We start from the raw sequence: 15,331 nt of genomic DNA on the forward strand, positions 1-15,331 counted from the left end.
GTGTGTGTGTGTGTGTGTGTGTGTGTTGTGTGTTGTGTGTTGTGTGTTGTGTGTGTTGTGTGTTGTGTGTGTGTGAGAGTGAGTGTAGGGCTCCAACCTGCCCCCGGGCCCTGCATGCTGTAAGAGAGCAGGCCGTTCTGCCCTTCGTCCAAGTCAGTGGCAGTCAGCGTGATCACAGACGTCCCACTGGGCTCGTTCTCAAATACACTGGTCTCAAAGGCCCGCTCTGAGAAACGCGGACGGAAGTCATTCACATCCAGAACGGTCACCAAGACCTGAGAGAGACAAAACAAATATTATGTGGTCCTGTGTAGATCAGTTGGTAAGAGTGTGGCTGGCGCAAGCAATACCAATGTTGTGGTGTCAGGCCCCACAGGGATCATAATAAACATACTACCAATGCTGTGATATATTTTGAATGTACACTACCGTTCAAAAGTTTGGGGTCACTTAGAAATGTCCTTGTTAAAGTATATTAGAGTGTCTAGTTTGAGAAACAGATGCCTCACAAGTCCTCAACTGGCAGCTTCATTAAATAGTACCCGCAAAACACCAGTCTCAACGTCAACAGTGAAGAGGTGACTCCGGGATGCTGGTCTTCTAGGCAGAGTTGCAAAGAAAAAGCCATATCTCAGACTGGCCAATAAAAAGAAAAGATTAAGATGGGAAAAAGAACACAGACACTGGACATAGGAACTCTGCCTTGAAGGCCAGCATCCCGGAGTCGCCTCTTCACTGTTGACATTGAGACTGGTGTTTTGCGGGTACTATTTAATGAAGCTGCCAGTTGAGGACTTGTGAGGTGTCTGTTTCTCAAACTAGACATTCTAATGTACTTGTCCTCTTGCTCAGTTGTGCACCGGGGCCTCCCACTCCTCTTTCTATTCTGGTTAGAGACAGTTTGCACTATTCTGTGAAGGGAGTAGTACACAGCGTTGTATGAGACCTTCAGTTTCTTGGCAATTTCTCGCATGGAATATTTCTCAGAACAAGAATAGACTGACGAGTTTCAGAAGAAAGTTCTTTGTTTCTGGCAATTTTGAGCCTGTAATTGAACCCACAAATGCTGATGCTCCAGATACTCAACTAGCGTAAAGAAGGCCAGTTGTATTGCTTCTTTAATCAGCACAACAATTTTCAGCTGTGCTAACATAATTGGAAAGGGGGTTTCTAATGATAAATTAGCCTTTTAAAATTATAATCTTGGATTAGCTAACACAACGTGCCATTGGAACACAGGAGTGATGGTTGCTAATAATCGGCCTCTGTACGTCTATGTAGATATTTCATAAAATATCTGCCGTTTCCAGCTACAATAGTCATTTACAACATTAACAATGTCTACACTGCATTTCTGATCAATTTGATCTTATTTTAATGGACAAAAATGTTTGTTTTTCTTTCAAAAACAAGGACATTTCTAAGTGACCCCAAACTTTTGAATGGTAGTGTACATTTACATTCACATTTTAGTCATTTAACAGACACTCTTATCCAGAGTGACTTACTGTCAGTGCATTCAGATAAGTTTACTTATGTTCTACTACAGTATGAATCCCACCTGAACAGAGTTCTCTCGTCGGTTGTTGGGGCTGCCGCCAGGGTTGTCCCTAGCGATGGCTGTCAGGGTGAAGTGGTCTTTAGTCTCTCTGTCCAGTGGAGACAGAATGTAGATGTCACCCTGAGAAGAGAAGGAGGAGGAGAAATATCATTATTAAAATAAAGTACAGTGAACGGGCCAGGAGGTGTAGTAAACTACGGAAGAGTATTAGGGGGCAAGTGAAGTTAAAAAATTAAATAAAGTTTATTTTTGCATGATAGTACTTTAAATTGTCAACACTGAGAATAGTGGGAATATTTAGAGAATAAAGTCTGAATTACATTTTTATAATAAAGTGGCAATATTTAGAGAATAAAGTGGCAATATTTAGAGAATAAAGTGGCAATATTTAGAGAATAAACGTGACATTTGATATTGAGAATAAAGTCGATTTTTTAAAATTAAGTCACAGTTATATTTCAAGATTAAAGCAGGGGATTTGGTAAATTGCATGTTTCCCTGGCTCCCTGTTGCTGTGCTCACCACCATTGAAATGCCTGCAGATAGGTGACCTTGTGAATCTATACCTTATAATTGGCCTAATAACAAGGACATCCTTTCTCTTTTAGCACATAATAACCATATGATTATAAGTAGGCCTATTAGGACCTGGAAGAGGTTGTGCCACAGATTTGGTTGAGAAGGAGGAACCACACGGACTCAGATAATATATATCATCCAAGTCTGTGTGGTTACATGCAGTACATAGGTATAGACAGGTCGGTTGTGTGTGTATGCAGGTGTGTGTGTGTGGGGGTGGGTCTAATACACTCGTTCAAACAGGTGTCACACACACGTACAATATCCTCAAACCAATACCATTCTAACGACCATCATGCATTGTCAGACTGTCAGACATTCAGTTGTTGTTTTGATACATGCCACCTCTGGGCAGCCGAACGTTCTAGGCAGCTGAGCGTGTTTCCGGACTGGTAAAAAGAGTCTGACAATGTGAGAGATCGTTTTGCATCGCCGGGTGCCATAGTTATGCCACATACTGTATGGTGCCACCAGTCTGCTTGCAGTTGTCAGTTATCGTCAGGTATGTGGATGATTTTATTCAGGAACGTTTCTTGGGCTACTTTGATGTGTCAAATGGGCGAGATGCACAGTCTGTTTGACTTTGTGAATTATGAGATTTAATTTAACTTCATGGAGAAACTCATTGCCCAAACCTACAATTAAGCACCTGTAATGGAATGGTGATCACCACTCCACTCATTGTTAACTCTCTCCTGACATGAACTATAGCCACGTCTCATGTGCCCACTCATCCACTGGCACGTTGAATGTTTCCTCTCCAAGCACTGTGAGTACCCCTATCAATTTTATCTCATTTACTAGTCTGAAGAGAGAGAAAGAGAGAGAGGAGTTTCTAATTGTTTTATTTTTTATATTGTTGATATTGATTTTGTTGATATTGTACTGCAGAGTCAATCACACACACACAAACACAATCATATTATTACACATCAATGTTTTTACTCCTTGCTTGGACTAATTCATTATAAGCTCCTTTTCTAACATTGTAGTGTATTGTGTTATTGTTTTTTGTCTTCTCAGTCAAATCCTGTCTTGCCCTCAGTGGAAGAGTTGAGCTCTTCTCCAACACCATTCATCCATGATGAGCCTGTCCTGCACTGAAGCCTAATTATATGTGTTATTGTTTTTACCATCAAGGTTCCACCAGCTCGTACCAGCGTTTTAATGAATACTTTCAAGTGATATCCCAAAATAAATTATATTTAATATGAACATCTCAACCCCTGTCCTGCACTGAAGTCAAGCCTCTGAACACCTCAACTCATGCGTCATACCCTCATTCAATCACTGATCCATTCCCAACACTCTGTAAGTAGCCCTCTCATTCCCCATAATATTGTACTATACATGTATTTTTTTATTTAACTAGGCAAGTCAGTTAAGAACAAATTATTATTTACAATGACGGCCTACCCCGGCCACACCCTAACCCGGACAATGCTGTGCGCCACCCTGTGGGACGCCAAATCACGGCCTGTTGTGATACAGCCTGGAATCGAACCAGGGTCTATAGTGATGCCACTAGCACTGAAATTCTATGCCTTAGACCGCTGCGCCACTCGGGAGTCTTTATTAAATGCTTTAGTTTAAAGTAATTCGTTTTGACGATTTTTGAAACACGCTTTGTCATCTCTGTGCATTCCATGCCTATATCGTGGATCTCCCATCCTCCTAAATGTTCAAGTCACAAACCTCCATTGGTATGTATAGGCACTCCATTATTATTTATCGCCTCCCAATGATATCTTCAGTGTGTACAGACAAACGGTTATTTTTAGCCTTCTGAACTCCTAATTCATTAGTTGTGTAATACGTCAACTTAGATGAGTTAGTTCATTTTCTTTGAAAAAGAAAGAGTACAAGAGAGAGTGAAAATGAAAGAGAGGAGAGTGTTTTGTGTGTGTATGTGTGTCTGTGTTTGTGTGTGTGTATGTATGTGTGTATGTACGTAAGTGCAGTGCTTGGATTGGACAGGTGCACACCGGTACTGAGTAACAGCACTCTACTGTTTGAGTACTGGTACTTCTTATAGAATATTGGCTTAAAAGTTCAGGCTCCTAAATATAAACAGTACTATCACTCAAAAATGAGTGTCAGCAACAATTTGTGAAGTGCATTGATACGTGAAGAAAAAAGTGAAGTCCACTTCATGCACTACAAAGTGTGTGTGTGTTTTAGAACTCACAGTGGAGGGAGTGATGCCAAACTTGCCCTCTCCATCTACTAGGCTGTACTCGATGACAGAGAAGAGGCCAGAGTCTGCATCTGTGGCTCTGACTCTCACTATGACCGTGCCCAAGTCAACATCCTCAAACACTGGCTTCTGCAAAGGGACATTAGCATACACACAGACACACACACAAACTGAACACCTTGATGTAATTGGCTCAGAACAGGGCAGCAAGGCTGGCCCTTGGATGTACACAGAGAGTTAAATTAATATTATGCTTGTCAATCTCTCCTGCCTCAAAGTGGAAGAGAGATTGACTTCATCACTACTTGTATTTGTGATAAGTATTGACATATTGAATGCACCAAGCTGTCTGTTTGAATTACTGGCACACAGCTCGGACACCCACGCAAACTCCACAAGACATGCCAACAGAGGTCTCTTCACAGTCCCCAAGTCCAGAACAGATCTTGGGAGGCGCACAGTACTACATAGAGCCATGACTACATGGAACTCTATTCCACATCAAGTAACTCATGCAAGCAGTAAAATTTGATGAAAAAAAAAATGATAAAAATACACCTTATGGAAAAGCGGGACTGGGAAGCAACACAGACATGTGGTAGTAGAGTAGGAGCCTGCGGGCACACACTTAATATGTTGTAAAATCTGTTGTAAATGTATTGTAATGTTTTTTTTTAAATTGTCTTAATTTTGCTGGACCCCAGGAAGATTAGCTGCTGCCTTAGCAGCATCTAATGGGATCCATAATAAATACAAATACAAATGTCACTTTGATGTCTTGACTAATCAAATTAAATCAACATTCATTTCACAAATACATGATACAATGTATTTTACAGAAAACAAAAAAAAGAGGACAAAAAAGGGGATGGGGCAGACCATCACAATAGAAATTATATCAAGTGAGTACTACTAATGGTGAAGCATTTTGCAGTGTTTGTTATGAATCAGTATTTTTGGTACCTGGTAAGAGGGTTGTGTAAAGATAGGGTTGTTATCATTGACATCTACTATACGCAGGTAGACAGGAAGCTCAGCCACTTTGGGTGGACTGCCGTGGTCCTGGGCTCTCACTGTGAAGTTCAGCCACTGCACCTGCTCAAAGTCCACCGTCCGGTAGGCTACGATCTTACCTGCACAACAACACAATGGTTACCACAACATTTCTCATCATAAATATACTAATAGAATGAATGATGTTTGCTTATAAAGGCTCATTACAGGCTTGGGCTCTATTATGTGTGTGTGTGGGTGCGGGTGTGTTTGTTTGTTTGTTTCAACTCTGGGTTCAATGTAAAACAGATTTTACATGATGCACAGTATGCTACATCCAATAATTTCATTATTTTTCATTGTCATGGCAATTCTGAATGACAGATGCAAAGTTTGCAGAATGTTTGCATTTTGAATGTTTGGTTGATAAAAAAATATATATATAGCTTCAATACCAAGCTATTCATTTTCATAATTCTATGAGGAATCAAAGCTCTGAGTAAATAAACCGCCTCTATCCTCCGTTCTACTAGCAAATTTACAGTCACTGGAGAAACTGGACAAGCTATGTTCGAGACATTACTATTAGTGGGACCTGAAGAACTGCAATATCCTATGTTTCTTAGAAACTTGGCTGAACAAGGACATGGATAATATACAACTAACTAGTTTTTCTATGCATCGGCAGGACAGAACAGCAGCGTCAGGTAAGGGGGTGGTGTGTGTCTCTTTGATAACCTCTTAAGAGGTGGCACTCCTAGTGGCTGATGATTTTAATTCAGGAAAACTGAAATCCATTTTACCTAATTTCTACCAGCATGTCACCTGTTCAATTACAGGCAACATCCACATTGAGCTAAAGGCTCAAGCTGCCACTTTCAAGGAGCGGGACACTAACCCGAACGCTTATAAGAAATTCCGCTATGCCCTCTGATGAACCATCAAACAGGCAAAGCATCAATACAGGACTAAGATCGAATCCTACCACAACGGATGTGACACTCGTCGGGACATGACAGGGTTTACAAACTATCACGGATTACAGAGGGCAACTCAGCCGTGAGCTGCCCAGTGAAATGAGTCTACCAGACCAGCTAACCCTAACCCTATCCCTGACCCAGTCTGTAATATCTACTGTACATGTTTCAAGCAGACTACCCTAATCCATGTGCCCAAGAACGCCAAGGTAACCTGTCTAAATTACTATCACCCCATAGCACTCACATCTGTAGCCATGAAATGCTTTGAAAGGCTGGTCATGGCTCACATCAACACCATCATCCCAGACACCCTGGACCCACTCCAATTCGCATACCACCCCAAAAGACCCACAGATTACGCAAATTATATTGCACTCCACACTTCCCTTTCCCACTTGGACAAAAGGAACACATCAATTAAAATTATATTAATTAATCAACACCATAGTGCTGTCCAAGCTCATTACTAACCCTGGGATGAACACCTCCCTCTGCAACTGGATCGTCAACAACATATCCTTCATGCTGACCCTCAACACAGGGGCACCTCAGTGGTGCATGCCCCCCTCCTGTACTCCCTGTTTACCCGTGAATGCATCGCCGCGTACTACTCCAATACCGTCATTAAGATTGCCAATGTCACGACAGTGGTAGGCCTGATCACTGTCAACGATGAGACAGCCTAAAGGGAGGTGGTCAGAGACATGGCAGTGTGGTGCCAGGACAACAACCTCTCCCTCAATTGTCACGCCCCAATTCACATCAACGGGGCTGAAGTGGAGCAGGTTGAGACCTTCAAATTCCTCGGTTTCCTCATCACTTACGACCTATCATAGTCCAAACACACCAACAGAGTCGGGAAGATGGCACAACAATGCCTATTCCCCCTCAGGAGCCTGAAAAGATTTTTCATGGGCCCTCAGATCCTCAAATTTCTACATATACACCATTGAGAGCATCTTTACTGGCTGCATCACCACTTGGTATGGCAACTGTTTGGCATCCGACTGCAAGGCGCTACAGAGGGTAGTGCATATGGCCCAGTATATCACTTGGGCTGAGCTCCCTGTCATCTAGTACCTCTATACCAGGCCAGAGGTATAGAGGTACAGAGGAAGGCCCTAAAAATTGTCAAAGACTCCAGCCACCCAAGTCATAGACCAGGGGTCTCCAACCCTGTTCCTGGAGAGCTACCGTTTTGTAGGTTTTCACTCCAATCCTAATCTAGCGTTCATAATTCTAATAATTAGGTGGTTGATAAGAAGAATCAGGTTAGTTTCAACTGCGGTTGGAACAGAATCCCACTGTAGGGTAGTTCTCCGGGAACAGGGTTGGAGAACCCTGTCGTAGACAATTCTCTCTGTTACCGCACAGCAAGCGGTACCAATACACCATGTCTGGAGCCAACAGGACCCTGAACAGCCATAAGACTGCTAAATAGTTAGTTAAATAGTTAACCAAATAGCTACCCAGACTACCTGCATTGAACCTTTTTGTACCAACATTTTTGACTCATCACATAAAGTATGCTGCTGGTATTGTTTACTATCTGTCTCTTTATTCCTAGTTATATGTACATATCTACCTCAATTACCTCGTAATCTTGCACATCACCTCATACTGATACCCCTTATCATTACACATTGTGTATCTATTATTACTTTTATTATGAAGTGTTTTACTTTTCTATTAATTTTCTATTTTCTTTCTCTGCATTGCTGGTAAGTGTCCGTAATTAAGTATTTCACTGATTGTTGTTTACAAAGCGTGTGGCAAATTGAATATCACAACACATCTGGGTGCATTTCTGTGAATTTCAACTCTGCCACTGTTAGTGGGTTCAATATGAAATTGATTTTACATGATACACAGTAGCTACTGTAAATACATAGACCATAGATAAGTGTTTCTTTTTCTGTAGTGTATTGGCTACATTCAAAGCCATTAATTAGAGATGGAAGATTCTGCGCTATATTTTCTTTATATGACACTACAAAATGATATGGCAGCCATATTAACAGTACATGCCGGGGTATATGAATACTATAGTACTACTAATACTATAGTATATGAAGGGTTTATTTTTTAATTTGTTAATTTCATCTTGTAGGCTATACATTCACAGCTAAAAGCTGAGTTTCATAGGCCTGCAGATAACAAGAAAGCATTTAAGTAGACATAACAATTAGGTAGACAAAACAAAGACATTGATTTTGATGGTGATGAAGCCAGCTTCGGAGAGTTCCTTCACAACATGTCGGAGACTGGTGCTTCTGGCAAATCACTAGAGTTAGATGAGTTGATGATGGTGAAGCCAGATATCGTGGAAAATTACAGAGTTAGTCATGCTATCCAGTGTTTTACTTTTTAAAGAATTGTCTCTTGTTATATGCTAATGCTTTTTCTAACCTGATACAAATTTGTCTTTGTGGGACTTAGTCATAAGACTGGGCGTATAGCTAAGGTCATTCATGTGACATCCCATTGCTATCTACAGAAAGTCACATGTATGGAAACTTGCAGAAAGAAGCACACAAAAAAAAAATCTGCACAGACAACTAATTGATTTTTACACACTATCTGTTGACTGCCGTGAATGCAAAGAGGATGTGCTTCTCTATAAAAGCTGAAAAGTGACAGTTTGTTGGGCATTAACTGCGCAACTGTTGAAGTGCATAGCTAACTGCTCCATTTTTGCAGTTAGCTATTATTAGAAAACCCTTTTGCAACTATGTTAGCACAGCTGAAAATTGTTGTGCTGATTAAAGAAGCAATAAAACTGTCCGTCTTTAGACATCAACAAGATGTTGATGTTGAGACTGGTGTTTTGAGGATACTATTTTATTGAAGCTGCCAGTTGAGGACTTGTGAGGTGTCTGCTTCTCAAACTAGACACTCTAATGTACATGTCCTCTTGCTCAGTTGTGCACCAAGGCCTCCCCACCCCTCTTTCAATTCTGGTTAGAGACAGTATGCGCTGTTCTCTGAAGGGAGTAGTACACAGCGCTGCTTCTCTAATCTGGACAACAGTTTTCAGCTGTGCTAACATAATTGCAAAAGGGTTTTAAAATGATCAATTAGCCTTTTAAAATGATAAACTTGGATTAGCTAACACAGCGTGCCATTGGAACAAAGGAGTGATGGTTGCTGATAATGGGCATCTGTACGCCTATGTAGATATTCCATATAAAATCAGTCATTTCCAGCTACAATAGTCATTTGCAACATTAACAATGTCTACACTGTATTTCTGATCAATTTGATGTTATTTTAATGGACAAAAAAATGTGCTTTTCTTTCAAAAACAAGGACCTTTCTAAATTACCCCAAACTTTTGAACGGTAGTGTAGGTAGAGCAAATCCCCTTATTGTATGGGACACTTTCAAATGTGCATTTAGAGACAGGTAGATACCAATAAAAACTATACCATAGAGGCACAGAATAAGTTAGAGGAAAAACAAAAAGTGCTGATGGAACTTATTCAAGAAAGATTTTGTGTAAGTTATTATAAAAATAAAGAAACTGGATGGAATATGGGTGAAAATGCAGCAAATTATTTTCTTATCATTAACATAGATTTGCTACCATAAATAACTCCCAAAAACGTGTTAGAAATGACAGAGTCCTCCACAATTCACCAAATTATATTTTGAAAGAGAAAGAAAAGGACTTTAAGCACATGTTTTCATTTTAGTCTCCTCCATCTCCACTAACTGAAGTTAATTGTAAGGATATTGTTATTAATAGTGTATAATTGACAGCTGTACAGAAAGACTCATGTGAAGGCCAAATTACAGAGGAACTTCTTGATGCAATTAAATACTTTAAGTTCGAGAAAATTCCAGGGCTGGATGGCATACTAGTTTAGGTATATCAAATATTTGTCCATGTACCCAGAGTTCCATTATTAGCATATTTATACCACTACTATAAAAATGTTACACTATCAGATACTCAGTAAGAAGGTCTGATTTCACTATTATTAGAACAGGACACAGGTGGAAAATATAAAGCTCCAGTCCGCCTAAAGGACTGGAGGCCCCTTACACCTCAGATGCAAAAATGTGATGTAAAAATTATAGTAAAATGCATAGCGCATAGAATTACAAAAGTATTGTCGGATGTTATTCATCCTTATCAGACAAGTGTTTTCACATGGGATGATACATTGGAGATAATATAAGAGAAGTACTGGAAACAATAGACCCCTATGAACATTTTGGGAAACCGGGCCTAGTGTCACACCCTGATCTGTTTCACCTGTCTTTCTGCTTGTCTCCACCCCCTCACTAGATGTCTCCCATTTGTCCCTATTATGTCCTGTGTATTTATACCTGCGTTTTCAGTTGCCAGTTCATCTTATCCCGTCAAGTCCTACCAGCGTGTTCGCCTGTTTTCTGTGCTCTAGTTTTGGTTTTTCTTAGTCTTCCAGTTCTGATCCTTGCCTGACTTGACCTACCACCTGTGGTCCAGTACGTGCCTGACTCTGATTTGGATTATGACCCTTTGCCTGCCTTGATTTACCTTTTGCCTGCCCCTTTAACTATAATAAACTCTGAGACTCATACTATCTGCCTACTGTGTCTGCATCTGGGTCTTAGCATGAGTCCTGATAGTATGAACTGACCACGGCTGGCCCCGCAGACTCAGACCCGCTCCACAATGCTGTCTCCTTCCAAGGAGCCACTATTGGAATACAACAAGGAGATACTGCCTTGCCTTATGGAGGGACTGCATACCCTGGCAGAATGCCATGACCATGCATTCAATACATTACTGGAGCAATTCTGAGTATTACCTACTAGGCAGTAAGCCTCAACACCACCAGCAGCGCTTCTTCCCAGCCTACCCCGGTGTCCCAAGAACCTCGCTTACCACCTCCGGAGAACTCCATTAGAGATTCTGGAACCTGCCGGGCCTTTCTCTCCCAGTGCTCCCTCATCTTCGAGCTGCAGCCTTCTTCGTTCCCCTCGGACTGCTCGACGATATAACACTGATGTCCGGGAGGGCTATGTCGGTGTGTGAGCAACAGTCCTCCGTTTGCGTCAGTCTGGAGGAGTTTGTGGCGGAGGTACGTAAAAGTCTTTGATTCTCTGTTGTCTGGGAGAGAGGCTGCTCGTAAGCTGCCCCAGCTATGTCCAGACTCCCGTAGTGTGGCAGACTACGCAGTGGATTTTTGCATGATGGTGGCTGAGAGTGCCTGGAACCCGGAAGCCCTGTTCGACATGTTCCTTCACTGATTATCGGAGGTGATTAAAGATGAGCTCACAGCCCAGGAGCTGCCCATGGACCTTGACTCCCTCATAGACTTGACCATCCGGATCAGTTGGCGGCTACAGGAACATAGGAGGGAAAGGAGTCTGTTCCCTGTCGCCCTCGATTTCCACCTCGCCCACGAGGAATCCCAGAAATCCCTGAAGTCTACATTTCCGAGTCAATCCGATGTCACCCGAGTTCTCTCGGGAATCACAGAGGGCTGCCGACTGCAACTGGTCAAGGATATATGATCTCCTGCTGACTAAACACCAAGAGCTGCCTGTATTGTGGAGCTACGGGACTTTTCTTATCTACCTGCCCGTTAAAAGACCAGGCTCATTAGTAGGTACGAGTACACTGGTGAGCTGTACTGGGAGTTTCCAATCCCTTACTACTTGTAAACCCCTCTATGCTACCCTGTTGTGGTGAGGCCAGTCCAAATCCATCCGAGTGCTCATTGACTACGGGGCCGATGAAAGCTTTATGGATACTACCCTGGTGCAACCACAGTGATAATTTGCAAATAAATTTATAAAAAATCCTACAATGTGATTTTCTGGATTTTTTTTCTCATTTTGTCTGTCATAGTTGAAGTGTACCTTTGATGAAAATTACAGGCCTCTCTCATCTTTTTAAGTGGGAGAACTTGCACAATTGGTGGCTGACTAAATACTTTTTTGCCCCACTGTATACATACCTATATAGACATACATACACACACATACCTATATAGACATACTTTTTTTAGAATATAGCTTTATTATTCCCCGCAAACCCTACCACTCTTCCCCAATTGGGAGTAAACTGATAAACAATAACACTTAGGCTTCTACCTTCAGTTTATACATATTATACACATTTTACAGACAATCTATTTTATGATAGTTATATTTTGTTTGTTTTTAGTCCTTCCTCTATTTCTGATGTCCATCCAGTTTGATTTTTTGTAACTGTTTCTGAACCTATATACATTTTACAGACCCCGTATGTTTTACATTGGTTATCTTGTTATTTGTCTAACCCTTCAGCTCCTCCCAACTATCTCTCAACATCATCCGTTTTGGATTTCTATTTGCCATATATTTTTCAACTGTACAATGATGCTTCACAAAAGTATTGAACCTTTCTATTCTCATAGCTTCTACAGATTGTAAATTAAAAATGAACATTTTTGCTAAAATGGTTCTCCAGCGTCTCCTGGAGAACCAGACTTTCGTGAAGGTGTAGAAATGTGAGTTCCATCGCTCACTGCAGGGAATATTCAGATGGACCCTGACAAGGTGAGAGTGGTGGTGGAATGGCCTCAACCCACATCGAGTGCAATTGCAACGTTTCCTGGGGTTTGTCGATTTCCACCGTCGTTTCGTTTGGGGTTACAGCACCCTTGATTCCCCCTTGTCTGCACTCACCTCTCCCAAGGTTCCGTTCATATGGTCTTACTCGATGTCAAGATGGCGTTGGAGTGGAGGCACTGGTTAGAAGGGGTGGAACAACCATTCTTGGTGTGGATGGACATAAGAACCTGGAATATCTCCGCACTGCCAAGCGCCTCAACTCCAGACAGGCGAGATGGGCCCTGTTATTTACTCGTTTCCATTTAATTTAATCTCCTACCGCCCGGGGTCCAAGAATGTGAAGCCTGTACAGCCCCACTACTACACCATCGGATCCAGAGACCATCCTCCCTACACTTCTTGTCTCGCGACTGCTATCATCTGGGGAATCGAGAGTCTGGTCCGCAAGGCACAGACTCTCGGCTAACCAGATGTTTATCCCGGACTCTGCCTAAGCTCCTGTTCTGGAATGGGCACATTCCTTGAAACTCACCCGTCATACTGGCTCCCGTCGGACCTTGGCTTTCGTCCAACAACGTTTTTGGTGGCCCACCATGGTTCCTGACGTCTCTGTGTTCGTTGCCAACTGTACTGTGTGTGCACAAAACAAGACTCTGCAGAAAGCTCCGGCTGACCTCCTCTGGCAACACTACCATCTGTACGGTGGTGGACAGGTTTTCCAAAGCTGCCTATATTATTCCCCTTCCTAAGTTGCCCTCAGCTAAGGAGACGGCCCAGCTCATGGTGCAGAACGTCTTCCAGATCCATGGACTTCCGGTTTACACGATCTCCGATGGCAAGTCCTCAGTTCTCGTCCTGGTTTTGGAAGGTCTTCTGGAAGGTCACCTTCATTGGGTCGTCGGCCAGCTTGTCCTCTGGTTCATCTCCAGTCTAACGGCCAGTCGGAGCAAGCCAATCAGGACCTGGAGACGACTCTTCTTTGCCTCGTCTCCACCAATCCCACCACCTGGAACCAGCAACTTGTTTGGGTGGAATATGCCCGCAACATCCTTCCCTGTACTGCTACAGGTCTCTCACCCTTTGAGAGTTCCCTGGGATATCAGCCCCCGCTTTTCCAAGAGAAAGAGGTCAGCATAGCCTCTGCCCAGAGAATAATCCATTGCTGTTGCCATATCTGGAAGAGAGCCCGGGTCGCTCTTCTCAAGACCACCTCCAGGTATCGACAATAGGCAGACTTCCACCAGACCCCAGCTCCCTGTTACCATCTTGGGATCTTCCCCTCCGGGTGGAGTCCAGAAAAATGTTCCCCCGTATTATCGGACCTTTCCCTATCGCTAAGATCCTTAGGCGCTCTGCTGTTCGCCTTCTGTTGCCCCGCACTCTCCGTATACATCCCACTTTCCATGTATCTAGAAATAACCCCTGTCTCACAGCCATTTGTCCCCATTATCTCCTGTGTATTTATACCTGCATTTTCTGTTTGTCTGTTGCCAGTTCGTCTTGTCCCATCAAGTTCTACCAGCGTGTGCCCGTGTTTCCTGTGCTCTAGTTTTTGGTTTTCTTGCCTGCCTTGACCTAGCGATTGTCCTGTACCTGCCTGATTCTGACTTGGAATAAATCTATGTATAGTAAACCCAGTTGTACAATAGTTATTAATGGCTACTTCTCAGAAAGTATAAAACTATCAAGAGGAGTGAAACAAGGTTTTCCTCTATCAGCATATCTATTTATTATGGCTGTTATTGCCGATTTGGACATATTTGTATAAAAGACTGAACATACTGAGCTCAATGTATATTTGTGTAAATATATGAAATATTAATGTACATGATGAAATATTAGGTACGTACCTTTATGATTTATATTTTCCTGAATGAGATATATTAATTTGTTACTGTAACTCAGTTTTTGTCCACCCCCCTCTTGCCCATTCATTGTATTGTGGTAAGTGTGTTAGGATAAAGGCAGGAAGTTGGGCCTTCGGGGGAGGGAGTCCTTGCTAGATGCGGGAGCGGTATAGTTTTTTGACCTTACAGACATACAGACATACAGACAGGTCATAATATGTATTTTCCATATCAAGTATTCTATGCTTTAAGTTGATTGGAGAATCATTTATTTGTTAGATATAAGAAGAATAAACATTTGTGTTGCACCATATCCTTGGATGTCATTGAATGTTTGGCCGTTTGGAAACCTTGAGTGTGGACTGTATGCGTACCAAACAACCCCGCTTCAGGCTTGGGCAGTGGCTATGGTAAAGACGAAAGGAAGCCACTACAATGGCCATTGAAATGTTAGCTATTGAAATTAGATACAATAATAATATCAAGGGGATAGAAATCCAGGGCTTAAAAACAAAGGTGTCATTGTATGCTGACGACTCATGTTTTCTTTTATATCCATACTTTGGATCCCTGCACAGCCTCATAGAGGATCTAGATAATTCCTCTAACCTCTCTGGATTAC

The 15,331-nt window shown here is 42.1% G+C and overlaps 1 protein-coding gene across 1 annotated transcript in view; it reads right to left on the minus strand.

The window, feature by feature from the left end:
- Positions 1-15,331, minus strand: part of LOC115107209 (cadherin-23-like) — a 578,454-nt gene that overhangs the window by 41,269 nt on the left and 521,854 nt on the right. The window contains exons 49-52 of the mRNA XM_065008058.1: positions 5,301-5,470; positions 4,329-4,466; positions 1,562-1,681; positions 98-275 (exon numbers count right to left, since the gene is read on the minus strand). Coding sequence (XP_064864130.1) covers positions 98-275; positions 1,562-1,681; positions 4,329-4,466; positions 5,301-5,470 — 606 coding nt within the window. The remainder of the gene's footprint in view (positions 1-97; positions 276-1,561; positions 1,682-4,328; positions 4,467-5,300; positions 5,471-15,331) is intronic.

The sequence above is a fragment of the Oncorhynchus nerka genome, linkage group LG23, assembly GCF_034236695.1.
Source record: "Oncorhynchus nerka isolate Pitt River linkage group LG23, Oner_Uvic_2.0, whole genome shotgun sequence".
NCBI classification, from domain to species: Eukaryota; Metazoa; Chordata; class Actinopteri; order Salmoniformes; family Salmonidae; genus Oncorhynchus; species Oncorhynchus nerka.